General features: G+C 42.4%; 1 protein-coding gene across 1 annotated transcript in view; it reads right to left on the bottom strand.

Moving 5' to 3' along the window:
* The window catches only part of LOC124607277 (monocarboxylate transporter 13-like), a 97,152-nt gene that overhangs the window by 46,525 nt on the left and 28,484 nt on the right, over positions 1–22,143 (bottom strand). Inside the window, exons 3-4 of the mRNA XM_047139556.1 lie at positions 17,926–18,052; positions 12,492–12,632 (exon numbers count right to left, since the gene is read on the bottom strand). Of these exons, the coding sequence (XP_046995512.1) occupies positions 12,492–12,632; positions 17,926–18,052 (268 nt within the window). The remainder of the gene's footprint in view (positions 1–12,491; positions 12,633–17,925; positions 18,053–22,143) is intronic.

The following is a 22,143-nucleotide window of genomic DNA, read 5'->3' as shown; positions in this document are numbered from 1 at the left end:
CCCCCGTCGGAGGTTGCAGACCTCCCTCGGCATGGGTGTGAGTGTTGTAATAGCGTAGGTTAGTTTATTTTAGATTAAGTAGTGTGTGTAAGCTTACGGACCGATGACCTAAGAAGCGTGGTCCCATAAGATCTTACCACAAATTTTAATTTATGGATATTCTGCACGAGTTTCAGCGTTTGTATCAGTGCTGTGATTTTCATTCATAGGAGGAAGGAAGGAAGATTTGGTTTAGCGTCCCGTAGACACGAAGGTCATTACAGACTCCATTCATGTTTTCAACCTAAAATTAACATATATGTATTAACGCAAATGAAGACAGTAGCCTGGATTAAAATTTAATTTATACAAGTGTTCCAAATTAGACCCAGACGTATAAGTTCACTTTAACATATTACGTAGTGCGAATCATATTCGTTTAATAATCGTAGGTTCATGTGTCATAAAGAAACTTCTGTCAGGCTTTGTCGTAAACATGACATATGTTTTAGCTTTTCCATTATGTGCCTGTTGGTGTGTGGAATGTCTTCTTCTTCATCACTTTCTTCCAGCAGTAAGTACAACAATTAATCGCGATCACTAATTTGAGAAGCGTTAGTCTACTTGCGCGAATTCTTCACGACTGAGCTGCAGGCTATTTGATCGTGGCACCGTTAGGCAGAGTTCTCAGCGCCAGCGCACTCAACTAAGTCACTTTAACGTCTGTTTTCTCCTTAGTATAGTGAGATGTGGCTCTCCTTCCAATTTTGGAAACAATTTCGATGTATTAGCTACATTTAGAATACGGCAACGTAGCACGTAAAATGAACTAAAAGTGAAGTAGCCTACGAACAACGTTTCTGACTACAAACTCTTCAAACTGTATGCTGCAGAGTGCTTGATAACAAAGTATCATAGTAGCTATGACCAATATCGAAAAAATAGGCACTTCAATATCGAGCTGTGATAGGAACCTTTAAGATACGAAGAAAATCCATTTTGCACGTCAGTCAATTTTCTCGTAATCGAATCAGAGGCAACACATAGAAATGTGCAAATGCGAAACATTTCGTTTTTAATTTTTTGAAGGAAAGGGAAAACCTCTGTGGAGAAACCAACCAAAGGAGTTGATGTACAGGGTGATAATAATAATGGCGTGTGGCTGGGCCTCCCGTCGGGTAGACCGCTCGCCTGGTGCCAGTCTTTCGATTTGACACCACTTCGGCGACTTGCACGTCGATGGGGACGAAATGATGATGGGCAACACAACACCCAGTCCCCGAGCGGAGAAAATCTCCGACCCAGCCGGCAATCGAACACTGGCCCGTAGGATTGACAGTCTGTCGCGCTGACCACTCAGGTACCGGGGGCGGACAACTGGGTGATTATAATTACAGTTAAGCGTTCAAACCACTGTAGAAATAGCACCACTGGTCAGAATGACGTCAAACTGCAAATGAATATTATTGGAGAAGGGGGAAAACGTAGGTTAGAAGAAAAATAAATAGGTACAAAATGTAGCAATAGATGGCGCTATAAGCATCACAATTTAACAGTGCTCGACTACAAATGGCAAATGAATCATACAACAATGCCTAAGGTGTACGTTAAACAAACTGTACTACTCAATGTGCATGGGTGCACAAGTGTGATACTGTTAGTTACGTAAATCCATCCCAAAAAATCGGTTTTTAATTGTCCTGAAGCCAAAAACCGCATAAAAAGCACCAGTCACATCGGTTTTTAGTCGTCATGAGGCCAAAAACCGCATAAAAAAGCATCAGTAAAAATTAAATCGCATTATTAATTTCCGTGTGACTGGCGCAAAACATGTTCAATATGCTGTCCACCGTTTTCTGCAACTAGCTGAAATCGTGAAACAGCATGTTCCACAACTGATCGAAGTGTTTCCGGGGTCACATTCAGAATGTGTTGCGCAATGCTTGCCTTCAATGCAGCTAACTTTGCAATCAGAACACTGAACACAACCTCTTGCAGATAGCTCCACAGCCAGAAGTCACACAGATTAAGATCAGGTGATTGGGACAGCGAGGATGTAGGGAAATGGCGGCTGAATATTCTAGCATTTCCGAAATGGCGCTTCAAAAGCTGCTTAACTGGATATGCAATGTGCGGCCGTGCGCCATCTTGCATAAAAATGATCCCATCCACACACACACAAACACACACGCTGTTGGAGAGCAGGAATGACGTGGTTCCGCAAAATACATTCTTAGCGCTTACCAGTGGCGGCACAGGTAACAGGACCTGTCTCTTCAAAAAATATGGCCCTATGATAAATGATGCAGTAAACCCGCTCCACACAGTGACCTTTTCAGGATGAAGTGGTACTGGTTGATTTGCGTGTGGATTTTCCTTTGCCCATATTCGACAATTCTGTGTGTTGACATATCCTGTCAGATGGAAGTGGACTTCGTCTGTCCACAAAATCTTCCACGGCCTATCATTGTCCACTTCCATGCGAACAAGAAATTCTAAAGCGAAGGTCTGTCTTGCTGGCAGGTCAATAGGAAGCAACTCGTGCACATGGGTAATTTTTAATGGATAGCAAACAAAGATGTTTCGTAGGGTTTTACGCACCGTGCTCACGGATATGTCCAATGTTCTGATAACTCTCCGTGCACTACACATTTGCACACTATCACTCGTCTCCTCCTGCATTGCTGTGGTCACTGCTTGCAATGAGGTCGAAACAATTCGTTTCCTCACTCTACCTGGTGGCACGCCAAAAGAACCCGTCTTTTCGAATTTGAAAATCATTTTCTCCAGACCCACGGCAGCCATAGGACCAACGCCTTTTTTCAAACCCTTCAGTGTCCGGAACTTCTGCAGAGCGACGTGTGCACAGTCATCATTCTTGTGATGCAGCTTTACAAACAGAGCGCGATCATGGCAAACGTCGCAGACGCGAAACGAGGAAAATCCATGTACCCTGCGTGTTTATACCAACTTCAGTGGGTCGTGCGTATGACAGGTGTTTCAATTTACGTAGTCTGACACATACAGCACCATCTACTGATCAATTTTCACACTATTTTTTTCTTCTGCCATACGTTTTCCCCCTTCTCCGATGATATTCCGTTGCAATTTGACGTCATTCTGACTAGTGGTGTTATTTCTACGGGCTTGTGAAAGTTTAGTTATAATCACGCTGTAGATTTTCTTCCTTTACAGGCGGCAGTTTTTACTGTTCGATGAGCTTTTATTGTTTACACTAAGAAAATCGAAAAACTCATTTCTCTCTACTGTCATTAGCTGTTTCGTGGGAGCTGCTCGTTACTTTGCTGTGTGGTCGTTTTTCTTACCACTGCCCGTTATACAGGGTCCATCACCTAAAACTTGCACCGCAAATATTGCAGGGGTGGAAAGTACTAGTGTTTCCACAAAAATTACACTTTCTGAGTATTATTACAATCTGTTTATTTGTTAAGAAAACGAGCCCATGACCAAAAAGAAATACTACTTAGTCGACTTTAGAGCTTCGCTCACGCAAGTTCCAACTATCTGCCCATAGAGGTCTCCGAACTGTCGCGTGTATCATGGCGGTATGTAATGTAACTGCCGGCCGGAGTGGCAGAGCGGTTCTACGCGCTACAGTCTGGAACCGCGCGACCGCTACGGTCGCAGGTTCAAATCCTGCCTCGGGCATGGATGTGTGTGATGTCCTTAGGTTAGTTAGGTTTAAGTAGTTCTAAGTTCTAGGGGACTAATGACCTCCGATGTTAAGTCCCTTAGTGCTCAGAGCCATTTGAACAATTTTTATAATGTAACTAAACTGACGAAAACAAAATTGCAACGCCAAAAAAATAAATAATGTAGAGGTATGAAATTTCGGGAATACATCTGTGTAGGTCACATATTTAAGTGATTACCATTGCAAGATAACAAATTAATGTAAGCGAGAGTAAGAATTTGGAAATGTGAAATGCTGGTATATTACAAAGTGGTGTAACCGCCAGAATGTTAAATGTAAGCATGCAGATGTGCTTTCATTGTGTTTTGCAGATACCTCATTTCAGTTTGTGGATCAGAGTTGCATGCCTGTTGTACTTAATCGGTCAATACAGACACGGTTAATGCTGGTTGTGGATGACGCAGGAGTTGTCGTCTTGTGATTTCCCGTAAGTGCTCGACTGGAGACAGATCTGGTCATGGAAGAGGTCAAGACATGTCGACACTCTATGGAAATGTTGTGTTATAGCAGAAGTATGTGGGCGAGCGTTATCCTCTTGGAACACGTCCACTGGAATGCTATTCATGATTGGCAGGGCGACAGGTCTAATCCGCAGATTGAAGTACAATTTTGCAGTCAGGATGTGTGTATTAAGCACGATAGTGCTCCTGCTGTCGTATGAAAACGCACTCCAAACTATAACTCCAGGTATAGGTCTTGTTTCTCTAGCACGCAGATAGGTTGGTTACAGGCCCTCAACTGGTCTCCCTCTAACTAACACATGGCCATCACTGATACCGAGGCAGAATCAGCTTCCATCAGAGAACATAACAGACATCTACCCTGCCTTCGAATGAGATCTTGCTTGACGCCACTGAAGTCGCAAATGGCGGTGGTTTGGCGTCTGTGGAATGCACCCCACAGAGCGTATGGCTTGGAGCTGTCCTTGAAGAAACCTATTTGTAACAGTTCGTTGTGTCACTGTGGTACCGACTGCTGCTCAAATTGCTGCTGCAGAAGCACTGCGATGCGGCAGAACCGTGGGCAGAAGACGATGGTCCTGCCTCTCGGTAGTGTCACGTGGCCGTCTGGAGCTCGATCTTCTAGCATTCTCGTGACCACCGCTGCCAGTAATCACGTACAAGGTCTGCCTTCTGCAGTATTGCAGAAGGAACATCCAGCCTCCCGTAGACCCATTACATGACTTCGTTCAAACTCAGAGAGGTGTTGATAATGACGTCCTTGTTACCTTAAAGGCATTTTCGACTAAATTCAACTGACCATGTGCAATCTCAAAGGTAACAAACATTCACGACCTTTACAGCGTGTATTTAAAGCAAACCTGGTTTTCATCCTCATAGTGGCGCTATTAGCTCCACTCTTACGCGACTAAGGCGATATCTGAATGGACATAATGCTTCAGATGTGGAAATCCCTATACCAATTTTCGTTTATGTTGCATTACTCCTTAGTTTTGCGATTTTCATTCGCCAGTGTACGTCGGAGCATGAGAAACAACGTTATGTAATGAAGTTTCGAGTTCGAAGAGTTCGTCCACACATGGAGCTCCCTCTCCTTCAGCAAGATAATGCCAGACCACATACGAGCGCTGCGACATCTGCAACAACCCGAGGCCTTGGGCTCACTGTCGTAGACCATCCTGCATACAATTTCGATTGGGCCTCAATCGCTTTTCATCTGTTTCCAAAACTTAAAGAACATCTTCAGGGACTTTACTTTGATAGTGATGAAGTGGTGCAAGCAAACGCGACGTAGTGGCTTCGTCAACAAAGTCACATATTCTACATCGACGGTATCAACAAACTGGTCTCTCGTCTGGAGATATGTGTTCTTCGTCTGGGTGAGTGTGTTGGCAAATAGATCCGTAGACATGAAGAAAGAAGATGCAGAACGTTAATAATGTTTGCTTCATTTAAATGGCTTTACTAGTGTTCAGATAAAAAATTTGGAGGCAGTACTTATTAACACTCCCTCGTACACTTTTACTCGCAGTTGCTTAAGCTCTATGGAATTCAGACTTTGTTATTTCTACGGACAGTCTCTACTAATCATGTACAAGCGAACGACTTGTTAACTCATTAAATACGGTACGTATGTACACAGGCTATTCTCCCGAGAGTCTCTTAGTTCAATATCAGCGCTCATCCCTTCGTGCGTTTCATTGGCTGTGGGGCAATTTTTTTTTTGGTTTTGCTGCTGAAATTTCATTAACTTCTTTTATTTTTTGTCTTCAGTCTTCTGACTGGTTTGATGCGGCCCGCCACGAATTCCTCTCCTGTGCCAACCTTTTCACCTCAGACTAGCACTTGCAATTGTTTGCTGATTGTATCCCAATCTCTGTCTTTCTCTGCGACTTTTACCCTCTACAGCTCCCTCTAGTCCATGGAAATTATTCCCTGATTCCTTAACACATGTTCTATCATTCTGTCCCGTCTTGTTGTCAGTGTTTTCCGTATATTCCTCACCTCATCGATTCTGCAGAGAACCTTACCTTACCAATCCACCTAATTTTCAACACTCGTCTGTTGCATCACGTCTCAGTTTCTTCGATTCTCTTCTGTTCCGGTTTTACCACAGTCCATGTTCCACTACCATACAATGCTGTGCTCCAGAGGTACATTCTCAGAAATTTCTTCCTCATATTGATACTAGTAGACCTCCATAAGCGAGGAATGCCCTTCTTGCAGGTGCTAGTCTGCTTTCGATGTCATCCTTACTCCGTCCATTATGGGTTATTTTGCTGCCTATGTAGAATAATTCTTTAACTTAGTCTAATTTTTGAGCTCCAATTATGTTGTTAAGCCTCTCGCTTTTCTAATCTCTGCTGCTTCGCATTTCTTTCGTCTTACTTCGACTTACTCTTTGTCCACATTCTGTACCCATCAGGCTGTTTCTTCCATTCATCACTTTCTGGAATTCTTCATTTTCACCGAGGATAGAAATGTCATCAGTGAATCGTATCATTGATATCCATTCGCCTTGAATTTGAATTCCGTTCTTGAACATTTCTTTTATTTCCGTCGTTGCTTCTTCGAGGCATAGATTGAATAGTAGGAGTGAAAGGCTATATCCGTTTCTTACACACTTTTTAATCCGTGCACTTCGTTCTTGGTCTTCCACTCTTATTTTTCCCTTTCTAATTCACTGCAAGTCTTCAAGAATAGAAAGAATCCTCCGAATACACGACATCAAGTGTGTTTTTCGGCCACCAGCCATATTGAGGAATTTGTTGTTCTCAGACAAAGACGATCTTGTTTTGGCGTGTAAATGATCCCATGCCGATGTGGGAAATATGATGTTGGGCAGACAAGCTGAACCGTGCAAGAACGTTGTGTTGAACAGCCGGGACAGCCTGATTGCCTGGACACGATGCGTCGTATGTTTTACAAGCAGACTGAAGTTTTATTCACAGCTGGTTTCTGGGACCTGGTTTTCAAGGATGCCATATATATCGATACGGCGGATAATGTTATCAACAGGGATACAGGTTTTCAATTAAGCGCCGCCTGGATTCCAACATTGGCTTACATGCAATCAAAACAGAAGAAACAGAACCTCCGATTCACGACCGGACACAGTGTATTGCAGAATTTTATTCAGCTTTTAACCACTGGAGCGTCCGGAGGCACAGTCTTTGCCCACAGCACACGCTCGAAAAGCTTTTTCTTTCGCTCCTGGCAAGGGGGACTACAGTCGACGCTTTCCTCCAACTGCAGGCGACTTCCGGCGCAAGCGTGCTACCTGGCTCCTGGACTGATAAATTTCGACGCCATCGCGCGCCTGTCATCAGCAGCGCTTCGCAGCAGTGACAACAGAAAGTACCACTATCTGAAGATGTCGAACAGCTGTATCGACGAAATACTTTAGTATTTGCATAATACGATCTGACAACAAACCCGAGAAGAGTATTTGAATTAATTAACAAGATTTTCATATAAACATGCTGTTAGATCGGATAGTTTTGCATGTTTGCTTGCTGCGGATACTTGCTCCCAACCACTCAGTGGAGATCTAAATGTTTAGAAGAGTCAGCTGTGGTGCTTGTTAACACTTACCAAGCGAGGTGACGCGGTCGTAAGCACTAGACTCGCGTTCGGGAGGTCGGCGGTTCTAGTCCCCCTCCGACCATCAGATTAAGTTTTCCGTGGTTTCGCTAAATCGCTTAAAGCGGATCTTTTTAAAATGGCATAATCGATCTGCCTTTCAATCCTTTTCCATCCTTCCCGTTGGTGAGTTTCGTCTCTTAAGAACCCTGTCATCGACGGTACGAAAAACCCTAATCTTCCTTGTGTTAACAGTTGCACCTCTTGTAGACCAATGAACGTAGTGACAGTGAAATAAAACATTTTATTTAGTGAAATAGCACATTAATTCCTGTAAGAAATTTGTTGCCAACAACCAGCCACATTTCAGAAGTAATAACTCCTATCAAAATACGACACTAGAAGAAAGCTGACAGACAGGATCCTATCACTAGAGTTTTACGTACGACAAAAAGCTATGAAGTAAGCGCTTACAAATTTTTTTGGGCAGGTACCAAGTAACATAAAGAATCTTACAGAAAATCAAATACTTCTAAAACGAACTCGAATCGTATTTGATTGACAATCTGTTACCGTGCATAACAGATTGTCTCAACATTTTCGAAACATTTAAATGGCATTCCAGATTTGCTCAAGACGACTGACAAGCATATACCCAACGGATCACCAATTTTGCTGCCTTTAGTCACGGTTCTAGTACGTAATTAGATGTAAGAAGTGCTGTTATATCATGAGACGCTTCCGAATTCTGAGAAGTATAGTCACAAAACATTTATTATCGACTCGAAAAAAATCTAGCTGGCGCCATTAAACTTGGTCGTGAAGTTAGTCCTTCTCTACGTATTAATCTCGAAATGCGACACAGTTTTCCCGACGATGTACTTGGCACAGACTTTGGCTGTAGAAGTCTGCATTCTAGCTATCCAGGAAAGTTACACCTCTAAAATTCTGGAACTGCCTGGTGCGCAATCCTTTCTTCATCCGAGGCAAGAGGGAGCCGTCACCAGTTGTCAGATCAGTCAGGAGAATAACGCGGTATGCTGCTTTGTCTGTTTGCCCCTTACGAAAATAATGTCAGTATCAAACCATGATAGTCCTAAAAACCAATCATCACCATGCTCGAAGGTAGTTGGGTCTTCGCCTTTTTCGGCGGTTGTGAATCCAAATTCTTCCAGTGCTTGCTTTGGTATTTTGTCTCGATATGATATTGATACAAGCAGCACTTAGGCAATGTGAGTCGGCGTTTAAAGCATGCTGTCTCTGTTCGGCGCGCTTTTTTAATAAGTGTGAGCTGTCGTGATACCCAAAGTTCAGCGACATGCGTCGTGTTCAAAAACTCGTAAAAGTTGTTGAAAACTGATCCACGATTTGTTTAAAGGATTGTATTTTACATGAAGCTGTCAAATTTCACTCTATTTTCTAATAATGTATTATTCTGGTCTTACGCCTTTTGAAATATATGAATATTTGTACACAATACATTCTTCGTAAAACAGTGATTACAAATTATGCCATATTGGTGTTTTGCAGACTAGTATTGATAATTTTAAGTTTAATTGACAAATTGTGTGATGAAACCGTTGATACGTCCAATATCTAGCTAAAGTATAGATAAATATGAAAATTCGATACATATGGTGAATGAACGATACAGTCGATAGATCGCCAGTATAACATTGATGTATGACTCTGAATTTATTTTTTCGGAATCCATATATATAATTAAAGTGGATGGAAGTATGTGATCAAAAGCATGCGGACACCCCCAAAAGAATAGGTTTTTCATATTAGGTGCAATGTGCTGCCACCTACTGCCAGGTACTCCATAACAGCGACCTCTGCAGTCATTAGACATCGTGAGAGAGCAGAATGGAGTGCTCCGAGGAACTCACGGACTTCGAACATGGTCAGGTGTTTGGGTGTCACTTGTGTCATACGTCTGTACGCGAGATTCCCACACTCCTAAACATCCCAAGGTCCACTGTTTCCGATGTGATAGTAAAGTGGAAACGTAAAGTGACACGTACAGGACAAAAGCGTACAGGCCGACCTCGTCTGTTGACTGACAGAGACCGCCAACAGTTGCAGAGGGCCATAATGTGTAATTGGCAAACATCTATCCAGACCATCACACTGGAATTCCAAACTGCATCAGGATCCACTGGAAGCACTACGACAATTAGGCGGGAGGTGAGAAAACTTGGATTTCATGGTCGAGCGGCTGTTCATAAGCAACACATCATGGCAGTAAACACCAAACGACGCCTCGCTTGGTGCAAGGAGCGTAAACATTGGACGATTGAACAGATTGAACAGTGGAAACACACTGTGTGGAGTGACAAATCACGGTACACAATGTGGCGATCCGACGATCCGATGACGGGGTGTGGGTATGGCGAATGCCCGGTGAACCTCATCTGCCAGAGTGTGTAGTGCCAACTGTAAAACTCGGAGGCGGTGGTGTTATGGTGTGGTCGTGTTTTTCATGGAGGGGGCTTGCACCACTTGTCGTTTTGCGTGGCACTATCACTGCACAGGCCTAAATTGATGTTTTAAGCACCTTCTTGCTTCCCACTTTTGAAGAGAAATTCGGGGATGGCGACTGCATCTTTCAACAAGATCGAGCACCTGTTCACAACGCACGGCCTGTGGCGGAGTGGTTGCAGGAGAATAACATCCCTGTAACGGACTGGCCTGCACAGAGTCCTGACCTGAATCCTATAGAACATCTTTGGGATGTTTTGGAACGCCGACTTCGTGCCACACCTCACCGACCGACATCGTTACCTCTCCTCAGTGCAGCACTCCGCGAAGAATGGGCTATCATCCCCCAAGAAATCTTCCAGCACCTGATTGAACGTATGCCTGCGAGAGTGGAAGGTGTCATCAAGGCAAAGGGTGGGCCAACACCATATTGAATTCCAGCATTACCGATGGAGGGCGCCACTAACTTGTAAGTCTTTTTCAGCCAGGTGTCCGGATACTTTTGATCTCATAGTGTATGAATGTATGTAGTATGTATGCATGTTCCACATTTCCTTCCACTCCACCGGATCGACTTCAACAAAACTTGGTACATGTATCACTTATTGTCTGAAAAGAACTACTGTGGGTGTGATAACGGGCGGGGGAGGGGGGATGGGACGGAGGACAGAAGATGGGCCGACAGAAAGGAGGGGAGATGGACAGAAAGAGGGAGTAGGAGGAGGAGATGGTCAGCAAGACAAGAGAACGAGATAGGGAGAGAGAGTGGAAGGGGGGGGGGGAGGGAAGGAGCAGATGGACAGAGAGAGGAGGGAGGAGAAGATGCACAGAGACGTGGGAGGAGGAGGTGGACAGAGAGAAGGGGGAAGGAAGTGGTCTTAGAGGGTGTGAGGAGGATATAGAGGGAGGAGCAGATGCACAGAGACGTGGGAGGAGGAGGTGGACAGAGAGAGGGGGGAAGGAAGTGGTCTTAGAGGGTGTGAGGAGGATATAGAGGGGGGAGCAGGAGATGGTCAGAGGGAGTAGGAGAAAGCGAACGGAGGTAGGGGGAGGAGCAGATGGACATAGAGCGAGGCAGGAGGATATTGACATAGAGTGGAGGTGGAAGAGGAGAACAGATAGATGGGGGAGGAGGAGATGAAGTAATAGAAGAACGGAATAAATACATACTAGGGCTGTGCCAGGTACGCAGCTAGTATTGATAATAACTATTATTTATCAATGTAACAATGCCTTTGTTTCTGTACGGCTTAGCGAGGTGATGGATATGCATGGTACAACTGTTCACCGACAGACGCTGTCCATCACTGAAAGGCATGTAACTTGCAGCACTCTGGCTCTCCTACTCAATGCTACAATTCTTGATAGTTGAAGATGACAGACACGAACTAAATACACCCCTCACACAGTGGCTCCCATGAGGCCTATTGTCTGCTATGAAGCGTTCAGGAGTCGTTATCAAATGCGATGACACAATGCGCCGCGTCTTGCGCAAATAGCTCTTGCGCTGGCACACGCGATATGACGACATTCTAGTCACACGACGCGCCAGATTATTGCAGTCTTTATGGCGACAGGAGTTTTATCTCCAACAGAGCAGATATTTGTAATTCTGCCGGCCAAGATTCGAAACATATTTATCTTCATAACTCCCCAGTTTCTTTAATAATGTACTTGGTTATTTGTGCACAAATTTTCTCAAAACGCGCTACCATTTAGTCTGGGTCTGCATTCCGTTGGCAACCTTTTATTTCAAAGAGAAAAAAATGGCTGTTTTGGACAACATTCTTTCTGAAATATAATAAAAGTAGTACAAATTCCCAGTTCTGACCGAATCTTTCGGGACGTTTTCCTTGGCTGTCAGGTACATTTCGGAACTAGGAATACCTTCCCATTTGTCCTAAATGGGAACTCCTCTGATCCCACCTGGTAATTGGATGGAAAGAAACACGAGTCCATAAGCCAGCCATGCTCGTTGAAGAAAATAATAATAACAATAGTAATAATAATAGCAATAATAATAGTAATTGATGATAACGTTTTTTTGCGCCTCGCCAACTTTTTCGTTTCCGAAAGTTAGTTTGTAACTCCATTCACTGTTCAGTCCCCTTAATAACCACCACAGCTTTACTCAAATTTACTAATGACTGCCACGGTAGCAACCAAGTAGTTAGAATGTTGCCGGACTAGCGCCGGCCTAGTTGCTGCCATGCTAAAACAAGGCAATGCATCAGTCTTCCTTAGCTACAGCGTTACGGTAAGTCACTCACCAGCGCTAATCGAAGACAGGACGAAGTGAACGAAGGACGTAGCAAACGCCACCGGTCCCTGAGCGAGGACGTAAAACGCAGCTCCGACCAAACCGATCTGTCTGCAGGAGAATCGCCGGAACAGCTGATTGCACAGGAGACCTGCAACACACAATCAACAAGCGTCAACTCTTCAATATACTTTGGGAAAGTAACGAACACGGGTGCTTCATTCCTGTACAGCTACCCCAACCTACATCCATTTCAGCCTGTTTCCTGTATGCATCTCTCGGCCTCTATAGAATTTTCTCCAACTCGTCCAACACACACACTTCCCTCCATTATCAAATTACCGAATCCTTGTTGCCTCACAATGTGTCCCATCAACCGATCCCTTCTTTCGGTTAGGATGAACATAAATTTATTTTTCCAAATTACTTAAGAAACTCCTTATGATCAGCTGGATACACCCCTCTAACCTTCATATTCTTGTGTAGCGCCACATTTAAAAGTTTCTGTTGTCTTCGTGTATGAACGCTTCACTTCTGTACAACGCTACATTCCAGACAAATATCTTCAGAAAAGACATCGTAACATTTAAAATTACATTATATGTTAACGAATTTCTCCTTTCCAAATTCATTTTTCTTTCCATGTCCAGAGCACAGGCTCTTTGGCCATTTTGCCACCAAAATTGCAAAACCCATCTACTACTTTTAGTGTCTCATTTCGTAATCAAATACCTTCAGCATCGCTTGATTTAATACTTTGTACTCGGCAATTCATAATTAAGTTCCTGGAAGAGGGTTCATAGAACCACCTTCAAGCTATTTCTCTACTTGTCCTCTCTCGAATAGCGCCCGGGAAAAATGTGCACTTTAATCTTCCTGTGCGACCTCTGATTTCACTTATTTTATCATGATCATCATTTCTCCCTACGTACGTGAGCGCCAATAGAACATTTTCGCAATCGATCGAGAAAGTCGGTGAATGAAATTTCACCAGAAGATTCTGTGAAACGGAAGTCTCCTTTGCTTTAATGCCTGTCACTCCAATTCGTGTATCATGTCCGCGGCACTCTCTCCACTATTTCATGATAATACAAAACGAGCTTCCTTTCTTTGAACTTTTTCGATGTCCTCCATCAGTCCCATCTGATGTGGATCCCATACCGCAAAGAAGAGGGCGGGCAATCGTGGTGTAAGCAGCCACTTTAGTAGACCTGTTGCACTTTCTAAGTGTTCTGCCAATAAATCGCAGTCTTGATTTGCTTTACCAACAACAGTATCTATGTGATCGTTCCAATTTAAGTTATTGATAATTGTATTTAGTAGAAGTATTTAGTAGAATTTACAGCCTTTAGATTTGTGTGATTTATCGTGTAACCGAAATTTTGCGCATTTCTGTTTCGTATTTTTGTGGACGGTTTCAAACTATTCATTATTTAGAGTCAATTATTATTTTTCGCACCATACGGATGTCTTACCTAAATCATTTTGCAATTGCTTCTGGTCATCTGACGACTTTACAAGACGGTAAATGACAACATCATCTGCAAACCATCTAAGAGGTCTGCTCAAATTGCCTCCTCCAGTATGTCGTTTATATACATCAAAAACAGCAGAGGGAATATAAAACTTCCTTAGGGAACGCCAGGTAAGACTTCTGTTTTACTCGATATCTTTCCGTCAGTTGCTAGGAACTGTGACCCTTCTGACAGGAAATCGCGTATCCAGTCCGGTGCCGACAGTCTTCTGGAAATCTAAAATATGGAATCAGTTTAATATCCCCTGTGGATAGCACTAATTACCCCGTGAGAATAGAGAGCTAGTTGTTTTTCATAAGAACGATATTTTCTGAATCAGTGCTGACTATTTGTCTATAAATGTTTTTCTTCGAATTATTTCATAATATTCGAACGCAGTACATGTTCCAAAATCCTACTGCAAATCGACTTTAGTGATATGGGTCTGTAATTTCTTAGATTGATTCAATTTCCTTTGTGACTTGTACAACTTTCCTGTCTTTAGGTATGGATATTTCGAAGAGCGAGCAGTTGTATATGATAGCTAAGTAAGGAACTATTGTATCAGCATACTCTAAAGTACCATGACTGATCTATAATCTCGACTGGTGGCCTTGCCTTTATTAAGTGATTTAAGCTGTTTCGCTACACCGAGGATACCTACTTTTAAGTTATATATGTTGTCGTTCTAGATTCGAATTCTAAAAAATTTACTTCGTCTTATTCGGTGAAGAAGTTTCGGAAAAACGTGTTCAGTAATTCTGCTATAGTGGCACTCTCATCAGTGACATCACCATTGTTATCGCGCAGTAAAGTGTGTATGTGTGTGTGAAATGGTATGGGACTTAACTACTAAGGTCATCAATCCCTAAGCTTACACACTAGTTAACCTAACTTACCCTAAGGACAAACACACACACCCATGCCCGAGGGAGGACTCGAATCTCCGCCGAGATCAGCCGCGCAGTAAAGTATTGATTGCGTCTTGCCGCTGGAGTACTTTACATATGATCAGAATCTCTTTGGGTTTTCTGACACATTTAGAGATAGAGTTTCGTTGTGGAAAGTATTAAAAGAATCTCGCATTGAAATTCGCGCTAAATTTCGGGCTTCTGTCAAACTTCGCCAATGTTGGGGATTTTGCGTTCTTCTAAATTTGTTATGCATCTTGTCGTTGCTTGTGCAACAGTTTTCTGACTCTTTTTGTGTACCACGGGGGATCAGTACCAGCTCTTATTTATTTTTGTAGTACATATCTCTCAACTGCTCTCGATACAATTTCTTTGAACTGAAACGACATCTGGTCTACGCTTACATAATCACATCGGGAAGAGAGGAAACTGTGTCTTAGAAAGGCGTCTAGAAATTTTTTTACCTGCTTTGCCTTTATTTATAGTGGGTTTGGACGTTACGGTGTTCGGTGTCTTCAAAAATGGTTTATGGGCACTATTTCCTGTGTCCGTCACGATGCTCCCTATTCGCTCAGCATTGTTGGTAAGAGGTCAAGTACATTATCGCAACTGTTTACCCTTCGAGTAGGTTGCTGATCTAATTGTTCTAAACAGTTTTATGTGAAAGCATTCAGTACAATTATTTTTGGCAACAAATCGATGGTAGACAGAAGTCACTACCAACTATAATACTATGAATGGAGTACCTATTTGAAATAAATACAACTACAATTATCCTTTTCCTTTGTTATGTTCATCTTTTCAAGACTCTGCCCATTCCGATCAGCTGATCTTTGGCAGAACAGCAATGTCATAAGCGGAGTCAGATTAGAAAACGAGATGAGTTTTGCTATTTGGGCAGCAAAATAATTGATGATATCCGAAGTAGACAGGATATAAAAACTAGACTGGTAGTCGCAAAAAAGCTTTTATGAAGAAAAGAAATTTGTTAATACTGAATACAGAGTTGATTGTTAAGAAGTCTTTTCTGAAGATATTTGTTTGTGTGTAGTCTTGTGTGGAATTGAAACGTGGACAATAAACAGTTCAGACAAAAATAGAATAGTAGGTTTTGAAACGTGGTGCTACATATGAATGCTGAAGATTAGATCATGTAAGAAATGAGGAGATACTGAATAGAATTGTGGAAAAAATTTGGGGCACTGGTTGACTAAAAGAAGGGACCAGTCGACAGGACACATTCAGAGACATGAAGGGATCACCATATTCGAATTGGAGGGAAGTATGGGGGATAAAACTTGTAAGGGGAGACCAAGAGATTAATACAGTAAGCAGGTTCAAAAGTATATGGGTATATTAGTTATTCGCAGATGAACTGACTTGCACAGGATAGAGTAGAATGAAGAGCTGTATCAAACCAGTCTTCGGACTGAAGACAACAACAACAGGAAGCAAACGTCAAGGTTTTTATATGTTCTCTTTGACTTTAGTTAAGTTTACAAATTTATGTAATAAAATGGAACATATACAGCTGTCCTTACGATGTTGTTTATTATATGGCAGCCAGCTTCGTTGCTTCAGTGCGCCATCTTGTATAGACGATTCTTCAGTGGCCAACATCTATGAACTTGTTTTCGCAGACTATCAGTAACAACGATACTGTTTCTCCACCCATCAACTTGGTTTGCTTTGGAGCATGCTCAGTGTAAAGACTGATTAATGTAGGGGATAAGGACGCAACCCTGCCTCACTCCCTTCTCAACTACTGCTTCCCTTTCACATCCTTCAACATTTATAACGGCATTATGGTTTTTGTATAAGTAGTGAATAACCTTTAGCACCCTGTATTTGGCTTCCGCTACCTACAGAACTTAGAGAGTGTCAGGTCAATATTGTCAAAAGCTTTCTACACTCTAGAAATGCTGTGAACGTTTAAATAATGACGCGGACCTTTTGAAATTCTTCTATTATTAAATTATATGTTCATTTACTATTTCATTGCAGGAAAGCAAGCACACCCCCATGGAATCAGCTGCATCTACCTTTAACTCTTAAGAAATCGTATCCATTACTATATACATCTGTGATAATAGCTGAAACGACAGGTAAAGAGAAATTGCCATGAATAGTTTGATAGATGACGTTTCGACTAGTTGCTCAATCTGAAGGTGTCTTTCGCTTAACTCATAAATTCCAGAATGAAATTTTCACTCTGCAGCGGAGTGTGCGCTGATATGAAACTTCTTGGCAGATTAAAACTTTGTGCCTGACAGAGACTCGAACTCGGGACCTTTGCCTTTCGCGGGCAAGTGCTCAAGCATCTTTTTTTTTTTTTTGTTCTCAATTTGTTCGATTTTATTCGTTGCGTTTGTTCTGTGCGGATGTCCCATGACACCCGTTGAAGTTCAGTGTTGAGCCGTTGACTCAGTTCTTTATTACAGAGGGCAGCTAACCCTCTGACCGAACACGCTGAGCCACCGTGCCGGCAACCATCTGAGCTCCCCAAGCACGACTCACGAACAGTCCTTAAAGCTTCAATTCTGCCAGTTCCTCGTATCCTTCTTTCCAAACTTCACAGAAGCTCTTCTGCGATCCTCAAAGAAAGGATACTGCGGAGACATGGCTTAGCCACAGCCTGCGGGATGTTTACAGAATGAGATTTTCACTCTGCAGCGAAGTGCGTGCTGATATGAAACTTTCTGGCAGATTAAAACTGTGTGCCGCACCGAGACTCGACCTCGAGACCTGTGCCTTTCGCGGGCAAAGGTCCCGAGTTCGAGTCTTGGTCCGGCACACAGTTTTAATCTGCCAGGAAGTTTCAACTCAGAAATTGTTTGTGTATTTACTTGCGCTTCTAGCTGGAATACTGTGCGGTAAGCATGAACTGGTATTGACGTTTCCTGAGACACCCTGTAAAAGCGATAATGGCCTCTCCACGCGAGAAATTATTGATAGGAAAGAAATGTTCGCACTGATAGGTGAGTAGAATGTTAGCTACTACGACTACTGTGTTGCTTACCGGAGAACGAGGAAATGGACATGCATATACTGGTGAGAGTAGTCATGGCCTCCGTGCCGTGACCGATCTGCTCCAGATAGTCTGCGAAGACGAAGGGGAACGACATCGCAGCCGACAGCATCACCACCTGCAACAGAACCATTACCGTCGGTAGCCAGTCCAGCAGGCGTCAGAGGCCTTAGAGAGGACAGTTTTCTACAAGTACTGACATTTTTAAGGCGCAGATGGTTATGGAAAGGGAGAAGCATAATTAAGGAACGAATAAAATTCTGTTCCCACATGGCATAGTGAAATTATTGAATGTCTGGAACAATAATACAATGCTATCTGCCAAAAATCAATATTTGCTGAAATTGACACTCCTTCGATAAAGAGAGCCAGCACACCAAAAAATTGAATGAAATGGAAACTAATTAGATCGAAGAACACAATCACAAATAGGTACCACACACGTCAGTGGAGGAAATATTTGACAACTCGGTGAGAATCTGAGTGTCTCAAGTGAGATGGTGATCAATAGAATCCGAGACTTATTCAACGGGTAACAGGCGTCAGGTACCAAAACCATTTGATGCAGGGACCGCTGCTGAGTATAGTCAAGTTCCACCAGGGAGGAGTCTCCATGGTAGACATTTGTGTCCTGGGCCAGTGCACAAGGAGCTCAAGATACTACACAAGTTGTTCATCCCATATGTGACTGGCGCTATAACAGTCTTGGAGACGGTCTATAAAGTTAATCGACACTGTTGGCTGTCACGCTAGCTCAGACTGAAGCTAAACTCGTTAATATAAGTCTTGCAATACTGGTGCAGAATCTGGCATACCCTGGCCTTCTGTAAACTGAGGTCTTCTTTGATGCGTCCCAAGAATACCGTGTTGTATTGGGTGGGCAGAAGACAAGTCTTATACAAGGGGGGAAGGCCTCAGACACGGTAAACCGATGTGTCTCATGTTTGGCATGTCGCTCGCGTACGACCGAAAATGAAAAAATGAAAGACTCTTAGATATTTTTGATCTACGCAACCCCCCCCCCCCCCCTGCCCACCTCCCCCAGGCCCCCGTCCCTTTTTGAGAAAACCACCGATGAAGTTCATAAGGCGCAATCGATTCAAAACTGGCGGGAGTGACAGATAATTGCAAACTGAGCATTTTTCATTATGATATATGGTGTCCGTAAACGCATATTTTTCTAGGAATGAAGGAAAAAAGCTTTTTCGGTTGCTGTTTATATACCGTCAGGCGTTGGCGTAGCGTCCAAGGCATCCTATTGCGAAGCAGAGACCTCGCTTAAGTTTTGCAGATGATTTCTTCAGTTCTTTTTCCATTTGTATCTTTTTCCGCTTCAAAATTGGGAGGAATAGGAGGGTTAATACGGTAAGTTAACCAACAAGGAATATTAACAATGTGGGCAAATAAATTTCTTAAACGATTTGAATTTGTAAGGAATTATAATTTTAAGCCTTTTTGTATGAAAAAATCTCCGAGTAAGACCGTTATGAAGGCGAGCATTCGTTGTAAGTTATCGTATAACGGAGAAACAAGAACCCTTATCGCAGTTTGTAGTATACATAAAATAACTCATTGTACATGGCGCAATATTCCATCACAGCGTTTAGAAAGTGATTGCCTATAGTTGTCGAGTGCTTATAAGAAACTAATGATAATTTGTTCCTTGGGGTATAAGAGTAGGCGATCGCTTGACGGACGTCACTTGCTCCAAATCCGGGAAACTGACAAATTTCAAAATATATCTTGAGAACATTTTAAAACCATACGTTGCTGATAAGTTTTGCATGCAACTGGATTCCTGGTGTGCACAAACTAATACAGGCTTGTGTGACAGCGTGTTCATAGCTGATGAGGGCCAACTGACTGACACGGTAGAAGTAATACCATGGAATTGTGCATCTGTATGTTAGCCATGTGATGTTTATCTTATCCCAAACTTAAAAAAAATATTTCGTGTTTTCTAAACTGCAGGCTGCTTCTGGAAATTGAACTGTAATTGCGCAATCGCACGGATGCAAAGACGGTTCACAGCACAATTGATGACCAACTTGCTGTACCGATTTTTCAGGCAATGTTATCATATGCGTGATATGCATCAAAATAAATTCCCGAAAAAGATATATGTTTATTTGTAATACCAAATCTGTTTTCCGACGAATATTCGAAGGGACAAAGATTGCGTTCTTTTCATATTCTTGTAGCCGAGGGTAAATGTTCTTCGAATGTTATACAGCCATCCTGTAGTTCGAAGAAAATTGAGGATATAGAACAGAGTGGGTGAAACAGCCATTGTAAAGCGACCAGGATAAAATTTTTAATTCTTTGCTAATCCAGGTCTTTCGAGAAACTGATTTGCGAACCTTGTTATTATTCCTAATTGATCTACTTACTTTATTAACCCTCCTATTCCTAATTTCGAAATGAAAAATATAAGCGAAAAAAAATTGGAGAATGCATCTGGGAATCCAATATAGATTTAAGGTTCGCCGACAGACTCAGAGTCTGTGTAGCCTGGCCACCAAGAGCTGTTGCGGGACGATAGATTCACTGTTCCAGTTATATGGCTCATTCCGTGTATAGCGATTTTACGACTATGACGAGTGGGGCCTGAAGATGGCATCAACGTAATGCCGAAACTAGTAGCACATAGAAGTTCATAAAATAAAATACATTTCTACAATACATAAGGCTGATGGTAAATTATTGCATCAAAACACCCCATGTAGGTGTTCTGAGGTCGTCTTCGAGTTCTTTTACGAGGACAGAACTGCTCAAGGTCCGAAAGATCGATTCTTCTCTAGTGTTTACTTTTTCTGTATCGACTCCGCCTTTCTACCATACTCATAGGCAAATCTGATGATCTAATGTTTGGGCTCATTGGTGGCCAAGAATCGTGGCTATATCTGTCAGCTTATTATCTGGTGGATTTAGGTTCAGATAGTGTTTTACCTGACGATGCGCAGGAGCTTTGTTATGCTGGAAGAACATACCCATCCTTGTACCCAGAGGAACCTCTTCCAGTAAGGCTGGAAGCTAGTTTCCTAGTAAGTCTGAGTAACCGTGCTCTGTAGTAGGATGAGGTAACAGAACAGGCCCAATCAGCTGATTGTCGTATAATAACACACCACACATTTATAGAGAAGCGTTCTTGAAACTGTGTCTGACAATGGCTTGTGTGTATTCGTCGGTCCACCGATCTGAGTCGCGAGTGTTATTGACAAAATCGCGAGTGTAATTGGCTTCGTCAGTTAAGAGTATTAATGAGACTACTCAGCGGTTTGGAATATGTCAACGACAAAACTCCAATCCTTTACTTTAATCTCCTTCTAGTAGGTATTGAATCAGTTTTAAAGATAAGGATAGAGACCGTACATATGTAATGTCCATCATATTCTTGTATGTGGAACACCGACAAGTGTACAAATCCAACTTGTGCCTGTTGAAGGACTACGTTCTACCAACTGAATAATGCCTCCTACTTCATCCACATCTGTTCATTTGTACGTTGAGATGAAATGCTGGTCAATGAAAATGCAAGTAAACACTCTTGCATCTGTCACTCTGAGGTTGTGAATTCTTATTCCGTATTTTCTATAAGCAGCCTACTTTCAATTGGAAAACCCGTGAAGAGTACCATATCGGTGCATTCAGCACTTCTAAATTCGTCCTGCATGCTTAAACGATGCAGTCGAATTTACCAACAAATAACAATCACAATCATAGTTAAAAAACTTCTTAATGCAAATTCAAACAGAACATCATCGGTCTAGATTTCTATGCTGGGAGTGCCAAAGATGGTGGACTTTGTGAAACCTTAATGGCAGACATTTCACAGTTCGTACAGAAATTAATAGTAGCCAGATGGATCGTGATACCTTAAAAAAACATGTACATTAATATTATTTGGACACCGATTCTGATCGTGTAATCAGATTTTCAATATTTTTATTAGTTTACAGTTTAGTATCTGACGGTAAATTATACAAGTAATATCCAGCAACGAATTTCCAAAATCTAAACGGTTCTTCAGATTTTGTCGATCGATGTGTCTTTAGAAAGCTATTAGTGTAAACATAAACTGGTATGAATTACAGGCATGTAACTTGAATAATACATGAGTTATTGGAGGTCAAAGTGGCCGATTACTATCGATCGCGTCAGGCCATAAGTACTCCACAGTTACACGAAAAAACGGTAGCAGCATGCTTA

Source organism: Schistocerca americana, chromosome 3 (genome assembly GCF_021461395.2).
Source record: "Schistocerca americana isolate TAMUIC-IGC-003095 chromosome 3, iqSchAmer2.1, whole genome shotgun sequence".
NCBI classification, from domain to species: Eukaryota; Metazoa; Arthropoda; class Insecta; order Orthoptera; family Acrididae; genus Schistocerca; species Schistocerca americana.
The sequence above is the reverse complement of the archived record's forward strand: the minus strand, read 5'-3'. Positions and strand labels throughout refer to the sequence as shown.